At 43.0% G+C, this 14586-nt stretch overlaps 1 protein-coding gene across 4 annotated transcripts in view; it reads right to left on the minus strand.

Annotated features, from left to right (window-relative positions):
* The window catches only part of tp53bp2a (tumor protein p53 binding protein, 2a), a 29367-nt gene that overhangs the window by 12686 nt on the left and 2095 nt on the right, over positions 1-14586 (minus strand). For all 4 annotated transcript variants that reach the window (XM_051424999.1, XM_051424990.1, XM_051424981.1 and 1 more), the window contains exons 3-6: positions 4440-4587; positions 3210-3323; positions 1649-1719; positions 1019-1120 (exon numbers count right to left, since the gene is read on the minus strand). In XM_051424999.1, the coding sequence (XP_051280959.1) occupies positions 1019-1120; positions 1649-1719; positions 3210-3323; positions 4440-4587 (435 nt within the window). The remainder of the gene's footprint in view (positions 1-1018; positions 1121-1648; positions 1720-3209; positions 3324-4439; positions 4588-14586) is intronic.

Consider the following 14586-nt stretch of genomic DNA (forward strand, 5'->3'; position numbering starts at 1 on the left):
CAACTTGTCTGGTTAAATAAGGGTTAGGAAAACATTCTGTGGAACAAAACAATATTTCAAAATCAATAGTTGATCTTGAACCATGACGCATTGGGCTATACACGTGACAGAGTTCTCCCAAACAGGATCTAGGATGAGCACAGCACAATTTTTATCTAGAACTGTTCCAGGTGATGTGTGCCTCTCTCAGCCTGAGAGACACACACACACACACACACACACACACACACACACACACACACACACACACACACACACACACACACACACACACACACACACACACACACACACACACACACACACACACACACACACACACACACACACACACACACTTTGTTTACCTGACTTACGTGCAAGTGTACACGAATGCTTAAAGTTACATTCCTTGGCTTGCTGTGTTATCCTCAGGCATATACACTAAGACTTGCTTGAATTTAAATGCTAAAGTGGGTCAATGGTATATTTGAGCAGGGACACAAAGAGAAAGACACAAGTCAAGTTAGTTTTCAGGTGCCTCAGCGAGAATGAGGAAATATGGTCGGCCAAGAATTGAATTATATGACGCCTGTTTTGTGTCAAATGCCTTTCTTGCAATCACCCATAAATCTTGAACTAAGTGAGAAACAAGTACTGAGCAAGAGAAAAGTGATCTTCAAATACCAAAAGAGTCCTGCTCAGTGAGAATCCAAGGCAGGAAGCTCTCTCAGGCTTTTCAAATTATTAACACTACACCTGCAGCTATCCACAATTCATCTCCCCTGTCTATCACAACCACCACATGCAATCTATATTTCCATGAGTGCACTAGACTTGCTATAGTACCATTGTTTTGTGTACCATCTCCCCACTTCCACCCAATAACCCCCTCTTTAATCTTGCTCCATTATTTTGCCTCTCCTCTTCTGGCTTTTACTTTCATCTACACCCCTTAACCTCTTCATCTTCTGTATCCACCCATCTCTCTCTACCAGTCTCCATCTCCCCTTTCATCTTCCACTTCTTCTTTATGCACCTTGGAAGCGAGGAGCTGTTGTTGAGCATCTATCTGTTGCTGCTGTCTGGCAGCCATCTCTTGCAGTTCGGCCAGCGTCATGTCCATGCGGGGTGTCGCCACCTGGGTAGGGATAAATAGACAAAGGACAAAAGAAAACACATTCAGAGAAGCAAAAGCAGCAACAGACTTTTTTTTCCAAGCCAAATACATGTAGAGAAATTAGTGGGGCATCAACGACTCTTTACTTTCCTAGTCAAAGGCCCAAAAGAGGGCTGAAGTAGGCTTTGTTGTGATTTCTAGATTCAGGAAACATTTATTTTCCAGGTGACATTCTCAGCTTAATAAATAAACAGTCACATCCATGTTATGATTGAGAACACCATAGAAACTATAACTGCAATTCTAATTTTATTCACTTAGGTGCAGTAAAAAGCGCATGTAAGTGAGAATAGTTCCAGGGCTTTTGGTCTTCTTCTCAAATAAAATAATTGAGTGTGCAATGGTATGCATAATGTGTTGTCAGTGCAAATTTGTTCAAGTAAAATATCTAATGAAGATATATCCATCTTTTACTGCCCAACAAACTCTTTTTTCTTACAAATAAAGCATCCTGCTGAACACATTTCAAATTAAGACATAAGAACTCACCCCATTCTCCATTCTTCTATCTGGAGGACCCTTTACTCCATTTCTCTTCGGCTCGGAGCCTCTCGGTCCACCTGAGAACGCAATGGAAGACATCACGATCTACTGCAGACCTTCATCTAAAGCAACTGCATCCATTTAGTCCAAACCAAGAAACAGCAAACTGAGCAAACTACTGGCCTTTACAGACAGCTGTGAAAAAATGACTAAAACTTCCTCTTGCCTTTTTGCTTGTCACTGTCTCTGACAAACAAGTGTACCGCTTTCTCTGGACTGGCTGCAGAGCAGGGTGTAGATCAGTGGAAAGCTAGGCAAAACAGACTGGCTAGTGCTGAATGATCTTAGCTCCTCTGGGAAACAACTGGGATCAGTGCTCTTTGTGACTTGCAGTAATCTCAGGATTTAACCTAATGCATAACCGTCTGGTGGTAGGTCCAACAACTGTGTGTGTGTATGTGCTTGTCTGTGTACATGAATGCACTTATATCCAATCATGCAACTGGCATTTGACAGCTGGGGGTGGGGTGGGGTCGGGGTCTGGCGATCCAGATTCCACCCTTAAAGCCTTGGCCCATGACCAAAGCCCTTTAGCTTGCATAATGGTTTTAGATGACCCCTGACATACAGTATCCATGTTAAATACATGCATTGGTTAAGTGTTAGTGCGAACAGAACACCATGCTAAGGCTCAATGAGTGACATTATGACATCTAGTGAGAGATTACTTAGTTAGCTCAATTCAGCAGAGAACACATTTCGTCCTCTGACCCGATGAGAAAGAACATGCCGGCCCAGCATTAAGAAGCGCGAATATTTAACTAAGTCAATACTAAAAGGTAGGACTGAGTACAACAGTATTTCCCTAAAAAATACCACAGAACACCACAGAAACAGGAGGTAAAATGTACCCTTCCTTGATAAAAAAATGCAGCAACAGAAAAAGGTAATACCAAACCGTGTTGCAAACACTGAGCAGAGCTGAGCTAACAGTGTGGGAAAACAAGAGCAGGCTAAGATAACAGGAAGGGAAAACAGCCGTCTAATCCCTGGGCCAGACTCAAGCTGTGAGGGGTAAAAGGGCTTAGTTACGCAACTGGGGGCGGAGAGGATAGTGCACGACCAAAATACTAGAGTTTTCTGTGTTCCTAAGAAAACTGAAAAGTAACAGGCTTATGACGATGTGACTGGGACACCCTGCATTCACCCTGGCCTCTAACAGTATGGCTAAATAAGGCTCCTTCAAGGATTTGACGGCTGCTAACATAAAACCCTTTCCTGGATAAAGGCAATCTTAAAAGTGCGATTTCCAAACCGCTGCACAAACAGGCTGTTAATGTAAACTTCCCCTCATGAATGCTTAACGCCAGAGGAGACATGTATATGTTTAGAGGGTGCAGGCATCTCTGGAGTTTACTAAGTTGGTGTCAAATGTCTTTTCTCTGAGGAGAGCCATTTTCCAAAGCATGGCCCTTATGTGAGGGAAAGTGACAATAGAAACCCTTGCTTCTGCTTCATTGTCTGTTGTATGTGTGGTTGGGGTGTGTGCTGGGAGTTGGACACTTACCCGATTCCCTGCTAGGAGCTCGATTGTGGCGCAGAAAGAAGCGCACCTCTGCCCTGTGCTGTCCCCATCGTTGGAGCACATCCAACATCCTCTCCCCGTCACCTACAGCTCGCTCTGCAGATGGAATACATAAAAAGACGTCAGTCCTGAGGTGTGAGGCAAAAACACACCCATAAAGTCAATACTGAAAAGGTTTGATTATATCAAGCTTGACGAGGTTAAAAACATGTGACAATACCAATAGAGGTCAAGTGTGCATGTGATGTTTGCTTAGCAGCTTTGTGAATCCTGTCCAACCATGTTCATTTCATCAGTGCTGAATCTGCATCTAGTTGATCTTTCTGAGCAATGACCTCAGGGAAAACAACTCTGATGTGTTGTCAATTATTCTGGCTGGTACTGAGCCAAAGGGCTCATCATCCATTCCTCAGACATTTACTTCAAGCATTTCATTACATAAATGGACTGACGCATTACAGTCAAGTAGAGGTCAATGAAACGGATTTATTACAGTGGCATGACTGCAAAACAAATCAGTAACAACTGTAACATCCACGTTATTAATAGCTTTACACCTAAATTTGATACAAAATGCCACTGTTGTGTTTTCACAGAGAGTCGGCCGTCAGTCTGTAGTGAGAAATGGCTGCAAAATGAGACAATCTTTTCAGCAGTTAGCAGTCTCTTTTCAGACTACTTGTGGAAGTACTCAAACACAATAATTGGCACTTTCTTCACTCTTATGGCAGCATCACCATGGAAACAGCTACGAAGCCTGGCTCCTTGAGTTCTGATTCTGAATACCCCATGACTCTCAGAGATGGGGAAAATGGGGAAAGCATGAAATCTCAACCTCCTCCCCTCCCCTCCCCTCCTCCCCACCACCACCACCACCTGAGAGATGAGGGAGATGTCTGGGTACTTGTGTTTGTTACAGGGATTATGGGCTCTGCTTCATTTGCATTGCAGACCCAAAAGAGATAAACCCTTCAAAGAGAGATCACCAAGCAGTTGACCACACAGCTAATCTCCATATATGGTCAACTTCAGAAAAGCAATTTCCCTCCAATTAAAAGGAGGAAGACAAACAAGTGTCTGCACAGTGACTCCTGTCCCTTGGGTTACAGCCATATTCCATAAAGAAAACAGCATGTGGCTAAAACTCTCATGCTCTTCACTGTGTGTATATGGAGAAAGATAACACTTGGAGAACTGGCACCCGTCACTCACCAGATCCACGCCACATCTCGGACAGGTGGCAGTCTGTCTCCCCTGGCTCCTTGCACAACTCCACCACATCCCGGCACAGCGTCTCCGGGGTAACGGGAACCTCAGTAAAATGCTGGTCATTGTTACTGAGGTATACTGTCAGGAACATCTGAGGACAGCGGGGAGGGAGGGAGAGAGGCAGATTAGATAGAGAAGTTAAATAACAATGTAAGATAGAGCATCCTGGTGGCCTTGGTGGAAGCAGAGTGAACATCATAATTCTCCATAATTGGTGTCTTATTTCCCTATGGTTCAGTGTGTGTGTGTGTGTGTGAGAGAGATGTTTGGAACCTGGTGTGCAAGAGAGAGCGGGGAGAGAGGTAGAGAGAGACAAAACAGCCCTGAGTTCATAATGTTATGATTGCAAGGAGTGTTTTTTGCTCTTTCACAGGCTGCATCACTGATGGATATTAAAATGTATGTTGCCATTGAAGTCTGGAAAAACATTGTGAGGTCCAAGGGACACTTGTCAGTACTTTTAGCACTGAAACAACTAGATACATTTTCAGTTTAATCGTTTGATGTTATTAGAGAGAAAACTGTTGATTTATATAATATCTGACAGTGCACAAGTATAAGCACTGAATGACAGACCGTTGAGTTGGGACATTTAATTACCATTTGCTCATATACTGTACTGTATGTAAAACACTTTACTGGGTATTCAATTATTCATCCAACTACTTGGCATGAATGAACATTGGAAATATATGAACAAGGCTTTACAACCTCTTCTGCTCAGGTCGGACCGTAAGGGGAAAATCTCCTGAACAAGAGACGATGATTGAGACAGTTATAACAGTGATGTTAGAAGGCAATATCCCTGCACGCTTCATCATGTACTGCTGCAGCCTTTACATTAAGCATTTAATTCACTCAGACATTCAGAATGTGATACAGAAATGGTACCAAGTCGGACCTAGCGTGATTGCCGTCGTGACTTTTATATAAAAGTAACCAGGGTGCTTATTCAGACATGAGACCATCATGTTAAATCAGATTAACACAAAGGAGTGCATGTCTGAAAGGGGCTACAGGCAGCAGTATCTTTTTCCCAGCCCTCATTCATCTGTGTCAACAGAGAAATCAGAGGCCAGCTCCCAGAATTCCATTTCACCCCGCGCCATCTAACTGCTAACTACTGCTGTCACCACTGTGAGAGATCCCTCTATACCAACACACACACTAAATACCACTGCCAGGCACTCTGAAGGGGTAGACCACTGAGGACTCTGGAGACGCTGGACTTGTATGTCAGTGTGTGACTGACAGATGGTAGAGACTGGTTTAGGACTAAAAAAAGAAATGGACAGTCTCAATGAAGCTGTCACAGATAGAAGTGGAATATGAAAGCCTTCAGCGACTGCAGAACAAAAAAATAAACACATTGAAACTGAGCAGAAAATTGAGCTGTCTAACAGTAAGCGTCCCAAATGTCGGCATTCCTGCCGCACTTCAGACTGAAACTATGACAGCTACTGAAATGTTTACAAACAATTCTCAAATCAATACTTATAACTATATAGATAAATAATAACCTGCATTATAGGCATTGGGAGCCCAATTTAATCAAATAAAGTAAGCCTTTGTCAAACTAAAGCCTTGACAGTCAATTTAGAGTGTAGAGTGGTACTCTAAAATCAAACAATGACAGAATGTATGAAAGTGAAAAAGGTGATCATGTACAGATACATGCTAAAGAGGCTTTTAGGGCCGTGCTGGAATATGCTCCCATTTGTAATCTGATCACACATCAGGAGTAAGAGCTTTCATAAAGTTGTAATAAAACCAACATTATAACATAGGTGTCCTGAGGCGTGCCACGACTTGAACCTATTTTACCTTTCGGTTTTAGCTTTGTCTTGCCTTGACAGAGCATTGTCGTCAAAGTGACTTCAATGGTGGTGCAATACAAAAGGAGCACCGCAAGAGCTAGAACATCCTGAAAAGTGTATAATTGTTACGATAGTATTGTTGTTTGTGCCCTAAACCTGCAGGTTAGGTCAGGTTTTTCTATTCTCAGCACGCAGCCGTGAGCAGCCGTGTCTACAGGGGCAATGGTGGGAACATCAGGTCAGCTGGGTCACAAGCACAAAGGGTTCGGGGGGCAACCATGCGGAGCAGCTGCAACTGTGGTGCAGGAACAAAAGTATTTGGGTTGCTTTTGAACTGAGGGGTGCACCAAGCAAAAAGGACAACAGCCTCAAGATAAGTGGCTTTATTCCCCTTCTTCTTCAAATGAAGCTTACTGGGTGAGTGGGCAGGTGACACATTTCCTCTGAAAATCTCCTTAGCAACACACACAATCAGACAAGGTTTGCTTTTTTCCCCAGTGATGAGCTGATGGTGGAAGGCTGACTCAGAGGACCTGATTCAACAGGTTTGTTCCACAGGGATGTAAATGAAAGATCCCATCAATGGAGCAGCAGTGAGTCACCCTTGTCAGTAAACTACAGTACAGAAAGCTGTAAACAGACATTGCCCCTGTGTTTGCCACTGGCCATAGAAGACCTAATAGCTCTGTGGTGAAGACCACCTTGGAGAGCAAAGCCAAAACCCAAGACTTCTCCTTTCCTGTTTACTAATGAGAATACCTTTACTGTTTGTGGTATGTTGTTGAGAACTAAACTGGTTCACATAATAAAATAATAAATTACACTGTACGAGCCGATATTTAAAAAGAAACCTTTAACTGGTATCAATTCCATCAGTCTGCCTTATACAAAAAAGCCATTCAGAGATGAGCGTAGGGCAGCTGACATCATCACAACTTCCCAGCAATGTAGGATATTCAAATGACCCTGCTAATATTTGGAGAGTGTAAGAGAGACAACAGAGGGAGGAGGGGTGGAGGGAGGAGGGGTGGAGGGTGGGAGAGCGCAGGACTGAAAGAGATTGAGAAGACAGAAACACTGACGGGAGGGGAGGGGAGTCTTGGGGGTGGCAAAGCCTACAGTGACAGCCAATTCTCTTCAGCACTAAAGTTAATGATCCAGGGGCTCCACTACCCAATCCTAGCCCCGATCTAGATGAGTTAGCACTTTGCTGCTGACCTTCATCCACCTAATGCATGCGGTCACTGCTTATGGGCTAGGATACTGCACACATGCTACATGTACATAATTAATTAAACTAATCCAGCCAATTTGAATCCATGTTTGCATATTCATATTACTTTGGGAACACTGTTTGTATCATGATACACAACATCGCTGCCTGAATTAAAACAGCAGAAGGATGTCTGAAAATGACAGGTCCAGTTTGACTTCATTATTAGCAGTGTGTGTAAACTAGACAACTTCACATAGAAGTGTTCAAGCAAAAACAAATAAAATACAGTATATAAGTATGAGAAAAGGGTGATTATAATATTTGTTTCACCCCATAATGCCCAGCACTACTGCAGAGCCTCTGCTAGCTTTATTAACGGGGAAAAAAGACAGCTTTAAGTGGTCTACCTAAACCGACAGGTGAGAAGAGTGCCCTGACTCCCTTTAAGGCCAGGACACACCAACCCGATGGCCGACCGTCGGCAGAAAAGCAGTCGGACTGGTCAGTCGGCTCCCGTCTCCCCGAGTCGGTCAAAAAAGTGCCTCCGAACTAGAGGTGGGCGATATATATCGTTTGCGATAATATCGTCATTGTTGTTTTGACGATGTGCAAATTTCCATTATCGAGTATTTAAATTACTTCGACAAAAACAATGAAACGCCCACGGAAACTCCTCATATCCATTAATACACGGTGCAGCAGCGCTCTCTACAGCATGGCAGGATTCAGTCACACAACTAGTGGGCCTACGTGATCACATGACGTGATCACGTGACCTCTCGCTAGCATCCTCCTTGCAACAGTTTAGCAGCGCGTTGTGATGGTAGAGAGAAAATGCAAATACCTCCAGTCCCTGAAGCTACCGGTACTTCAGATGATTTAGTGCCGAGACGTGGGTCCTATGGGCTTCAGCGTTCAGAGCGCTAAGCGCCTTCAGCAGTAAAAAGATGTCAGCGGAGACGGTTTTTTTTTAGCGCAGCGCTCAGAGCGCTTCAAGTTGAAATCTGTTCAACTTTTAACACCGCTGGGCGCTCGGAAAATGAGTTTTTGAGCTCTCTCAGCGCTGTAAACGCGTTTGGTGGACACAAGTACAGCTCAGACAATTCTAATCACATTTTAAAGGATATCGACTGATCATCGTTATCGCCAAAATCCCAAAAAATATTGAGATATTATTTTTTGCCCATATCGCCCACCCCTACTCCGAACACACCAAACCGACGCCGACTGGAGCGTACGTTCTGCGCGTTCTGGCCGATTCTACATGTCGAATCGGCCAAAATGAACGCCGACGCCGACGGACGACGGCAAGGGCCACACCGAACCGACTCGAGTCACCGACCTCGTCTGACTGATGTCCGATGACGTCCGACAGCCGATAATCGGGTTGGTGTGTCCGGGCCTTTAGACTCAGCCAGACAACTTGACAGTTCATTAAATATTCCTAGATACAACAGCAACTAGAATTAAACAGCTCAATAACAAACAGGCTGATTTCAAAATACACAAAACAGCAGCACAACAGCTTACCAGAAAGCATTACATTAAGTCGCCTTACAAAACCAGGTAACTGAGGGGTACCTATTAGGATTGTATATGACAACATTTGATAAAAATGTGCTCCACTTGCCTTCTGTCTATCAGAGTGGATGACAGGAGCAACTGCTGAATTGCACTTCCTTCCTACCTGAGACGGGGCACAAAGATCGCCCAGGGGAAGGAGGAGGGGACGAGCTGCCTCTGCTGCTGTGCTTCACTATTATAGCAATAGATTTCTAATTCCATCACAGCATCCGCTAAGTCAAAGCTGTCTCCCAGGGTTTGGGGCTGCTATGACAGCTCAGAATTGCAAACTGACAATTATAGCCAGTGCAGAGAAATGTGGCTGTTAACACTGCAGCCTGCACTGTAGATATTCTCAAAGCAAAGCAGCTATAAGGCTAGGTCATTGGGGCTATATCTCGGGGATTAAGTTAATCCGCTATATAAAAATATAGCCTTTCAACAGGCTACTGCCTCGGTATTACAATAGTAAGCTTAAATTCAATAGCCCGCAGTTAGGCACTATGCCTTAAGTTTAAGAGAGCATATCCTTCTGGGTAAAGAAGGCCCAGGAGTGAGCAGGTGTTCGTTCTCAAAGCAATTTCACTGTTCAGTACCTGGTTTAAGGTGTTTAAATCCTTAAAATTAGCTACTGTAGTGACTTGGGTAGAACAAAAAACTACACAGTCTGGAGCGTCAATGGCACATGCTTGAGAACATCTGCTCTAGACACAATAACAGATAGGAGAGTGTGTGTCTCTCTCTCAGAGATGAAAGACTGTAACATCAAACCCTCAGACAAAAGATCACTGTAATAAGAACACAGCTAAGAGAAAAAGAGTGACTGCAGCTGGAAGTATGTACTTGACCTGTCCTGTTGAAAAGGGCTGAGAGGTTGAGAAAGAAAAACGTGAAAAAATAAAGACATATGCTGCGATAGTTGTTCTAGGAAACAGGCTTCTTTGTCAATGATTCTGTTCTGTATTAAGTTAAATAAGCTGCAGTCCCAGTAGGGAGGTGCTGGGCTATTCTGCAATATACAGTATACTGAAGATATTAGTTATAAAGCCCACAGCAACAAGATGCTGATTTGGCCGTTTACCGTGAAATTTCTTCTCCCATTAAAGCCAGAGGGGTCCTGAAGCAGATGCATTGATTGTAAGCCTGAGGGGAACAGGCTTTTCAAGCCTCTCCAGTTCCGGCAGAGGACTTTGAGATGACTTGAGTTTAAAGATCAACACTCTCGCCGTAGCCAATTATAAGAAGGAACGCTGTGTTGGTGCGTGTCACTCCCACTGATCGCTCAGATAATAAAAGTGTGCACTGCAGCAATAGAGTGGTGCACACAAACAGAGCCGTTGGAAGGAAATTGTTAAAGGAAAATTCAAAATAAGTGAGAAGAATGATCCTGATGATGTTACTTCAAAAACAGACCTAGTAGCATATCAATCTCTATGTCCCACCTTGACAATCCACTCTCTCCTTGTCAGGGTCAATTCTACTGCATTAGTCTCTCCAGATCATTGTCCAAATGCAATTGGTCGCATATTAAGTTAAGAGTGATCAAAACTGTCTGCCACTGCAGTTTCCAGTTTCCAGGAATAAACAAATCACAAGGGATTGTACTGTAATGGAATTACTCTGCAATATCAGGATAACTAGCAAATGAAAGCTCATCCTGTCACTGGAAATGCACATCAATACAACTAAAAACACCCACAGCAACATCGGAGAAAATTCATTATCTTAAGTTTGGTGTTGAATTAGAGATCCGTCAAGTTCCTTCAAGTAATTATTTTTGATTCAAATTTGTTCTTACAATGCTAATATGTTTTAGCCCATAATGTTTGATTATAAAATATGTTTTAACTGATTTATAAACATTTAACCAAAAAACTAATGAATGATGTGAAAAGTTCACACCATTATACAACTCTGAGCTGTTAAATGACAAATAAAGTAACCTTGCAAATTGTAGGAGCCCAACATTATTCAAATACCTGCTGTTGTCAGCAGTTGGCCCTTCATACTTTACTCTCGGGTGTAAGGGAAACCAAAACAGGTTACTCCTCTGTAGTAAGTAGCAGAAAACTTATTTTCAGATTGTCATAGTGTTGCAAGAGTCTGTTTAATCTCAAACAGAAACCATATATATTATACTGTGTTGCTATGGTACCAGGTAGACCTGATTACAACCTCCTGCTGATAAAAGAGGGAATATTAAAATCATAAATAGGAATGAATTATGTTAAGTCTTTACTAGGTAAAACTTTGTTGAAGTGAAGGTCACAGTGCAGTATATTATAAACAAGCTAAATCACTGTAGTGTGTATTGGATTCCACAACAACTTCATATTAAGACCAATTTGGGAAACCTGCAGTATGCTTGAAAGATGACAGAGCACAATATCTGAGTGTGTGTTAATGAATACTAAGTAAAAACACACCAATGAAGTTAGTAGTTTTATGTATCTACGCTTTTTAAGTAGCAAAGCAAGTTCTGACTATATCCCTGCCTTGGAGGAGGATGGATGCAGTCAGATCAAATAAGGCACAGTGTCGGACAGGCTTGATATAATACACTGGGATTGACTACCACGTATACACAATATGTGATAAATGCCTACGGGAGAAGTGGGACAACTGGGAAAGTAAACCATATGAGGCAGGGTGACAGCTGCAGAAGATAACAGGGGCCATATCTTTGACCATGCCTGAGGGCTCTCTCACCTTAGGGCTGCAGGCCCTTCTGTCCGTACACACTTTCAATTACAGATATTGCTGTGGTAAGCGAATGAATCAACTAGGTCTCGTGGAGGGAGTCACCTCTGAATCTGATTACAGCAAGTTTGTAAGACACTGCAGCATCATCTTCCTGCGTGTGAGTCTCGGTTCTCCCTGCCACAGCTTCAGGAGTTGACACAGTTCCAGCAGTCCTTCAAAAAGGCGAGGCAGCAGAAAATTCCCTAATGGATTTATGCATTATTCCTCTTCGTCTCTCTTTCACTCTCTCTCGCTTTCTTTATGCTGCATTAGGGGGGGATGAGGGGGCGAGGGAGAAAAGGTCAGGGGTAACAAACGTAGGAGAACGTAGGGGAGGGGGAAATCAGAACGCACAGTAGCCTCATTCAGCTGCAACATTTAGAAAAAAAACAAAACAAGCAGCTTTTACAACACACTGATGCTGCAGCGAGCTGTGACTCTTCGATCAGTACAACCTCTTCTCTCCGTCTGCACTGCAGTACTTAGACTATCACATTATAATCTGCACTCTCGCAATGCTCCTCCATTCCTGGTCTACGTGATGACAGTTCCTACTTTCTGCTTATCTGGGAGATATGGGAAATGGGAGTCAAAATGAAGCAGAGGGGAGAGGATGTGTATTTTTTTTTTCCCAAGCTCTTTTTAAGTTGGATGAAGTCATTCAGAGTTACAAAAGGGCCACAGCTAACCGGAGGCTATAACAGATAATATACAGACTTCAATTACCTAAAAAAGTGCAATATAAATAAATGACTGAAAACTGACAGCTGACAGTCTGTTGGATCGGAATTTACTGTCTTTTACTATCTATCGTTAATCAACACTTATCTCTTGAGAGAAAGTAAAAACCCAAGTGGCAGCGATTCAAAATGTGACAGACACACTAATTGGCTTCCCAAAAAATATGAACACTGAAAGAAAGTCTTTGTGATGTTTAATCTGTCATATCCAAAAGAGACCTTGATGAAGCAGCAGAGTGGGTGATTGAAGGAGGCAGAGCACCAAAGCCCTTTTGCAGGAACCCGGGGAACATTAGCCACGTTTTAACCCGAGGAAGCAGGGTCTAAATTTAGTTCCTGGGCAATAGTTTTTTTTATTTTTTTAAGTTATTTTTGGGGCTTTTGTTGGCTTTATTGATAGACACAGCTGTAGATAGACCTCAACCTTAAGACAGTGCTGTCACAATGCCCTCGCTGCTTGGAAAGGGGCCTTTCTGGAGTTTAAATAAATTTCAATCTGATTCTGCTTTTCATCTGGCTACCTAGCATCAGTACCTGCTCAGGTGATTCTGTTGTGCTTCCTCCCAGAAAGCAGGCTAATGTGATGCTTGTATTGTGGCGAACAATCTAACTGTATGCATATAAGACAATTATTTAGCTTCTTTAAACGATCACCAATTGTCTCAATTCTTTGTTCCGCCTTGTGTACAAAGTATTACAGTACTCTTCAGTGTTATGAAGACAGACATAAATGACAGCCAGCTTGCTTGTCATTACAAGCCTGCTCCATTTTTCACACCACTCTTTTTAGTTAATACAGTCAGTCATCCGGCTGACTCTTCTTCACATAAAAGTCTAAACATTACCCTTGAATGTCCTTGTCTATCACTGATGTGACTGTCTGCTTACGCAACCACCACACACTCTCCCACAGAGTAAAAACACAAAGCCTGTAGTGGCCACAGAGAAAGCCTACTCAGGTTTCTGTTGACACACACAGCGAAATCAGGCTTCCCAGAGCATCACCTCATTTTCCCACCATCATAACACTGCCACAAAGTCTAGCAACAGTGAGATTTGTTGCGGTGTAACAGAGACCTGCTACAAATGTGTGTGGTCAGAGAATGAAAAGCTAAATAATGCAGACCCGGCACAAAAAATAAAAGTTTATCTGCTTGAAAATCTACACAGCAAGCAGCTTGTGTCATGGGAGAGGAATGAGGAAGTGATGTGGTATTTGAGCCTGCAACACTGAAAATCCAAAACAATGCGAAAACTTTTACGCCCCCATCCCGAGAGCAGTTAACACCTTTTTACTTATTTATTGACTATGATTTATCTTCGCAAAAAGCACCAAAACGAGATATGGGCTAAAACAAACAGCAGAGAATTCATGTGGCATTAAGACTGGTTTAAGTGGAGATAGCAATAAATCAGGGGTAAATGAGTTATACCATGCTATGGTTCAATAAAAGGGTAAGCATCCCTTATCAGGGTGCTGCCACAGCACAGGCACACACACAATGTGCTCTCCACAACACGCTGTTAAAGAGTCCCTACAGCTCATTGTGTTCAGGAAACAGTGACCCCCTATTTACCATCCCAGCCAGCAATTACGACACTACATTCTCACCACCCCCGAGCCCCTGGCCTGTACAAGCAGGGTCATGGGCTACGGGTGTAATTCCTAAGACAATAACTTGCATCAGACGGGCTATATAGAGGCCATTTTGTGTTTATCAGGCGAATGCCAGAAGCTGTATCTCATTCAAACACACCAAAACACACACACATATATATTCTCGGGTGACAGAATCGAGGTAAGGGGGGCAGTTACCAAGGTCTCACGTGGCCTATGAAGAAACAGATCTTGTATGAAAACATGTACGGGTGACAATTTATATCTGTGTCCACAAGAACGGGGCTTGGTGATAACAAATGACAGTATGTCAGTAGCAGACTGAGGTCATGCGCCAGACAGGAGTCGTCCAAATACGACTCGGTCTCCACAGCTAAGATGATTAATTCACTGA

The sequence above is a fragment of the Dicentrarchus labrax genome, unplaced genomic scaffold, assembly GCF_905237075.1.
Source record: "Dicentrarchus labrax unplaced genomic scaffold, dlabrax2021, whole genome shotgun sequence".
NCBI classification, from domain to species: Eukaryota; Metazoa; Chordata; class Actinopteri; family Moronidae; genus Dicentrarchus; species Dicentrarchus labrax.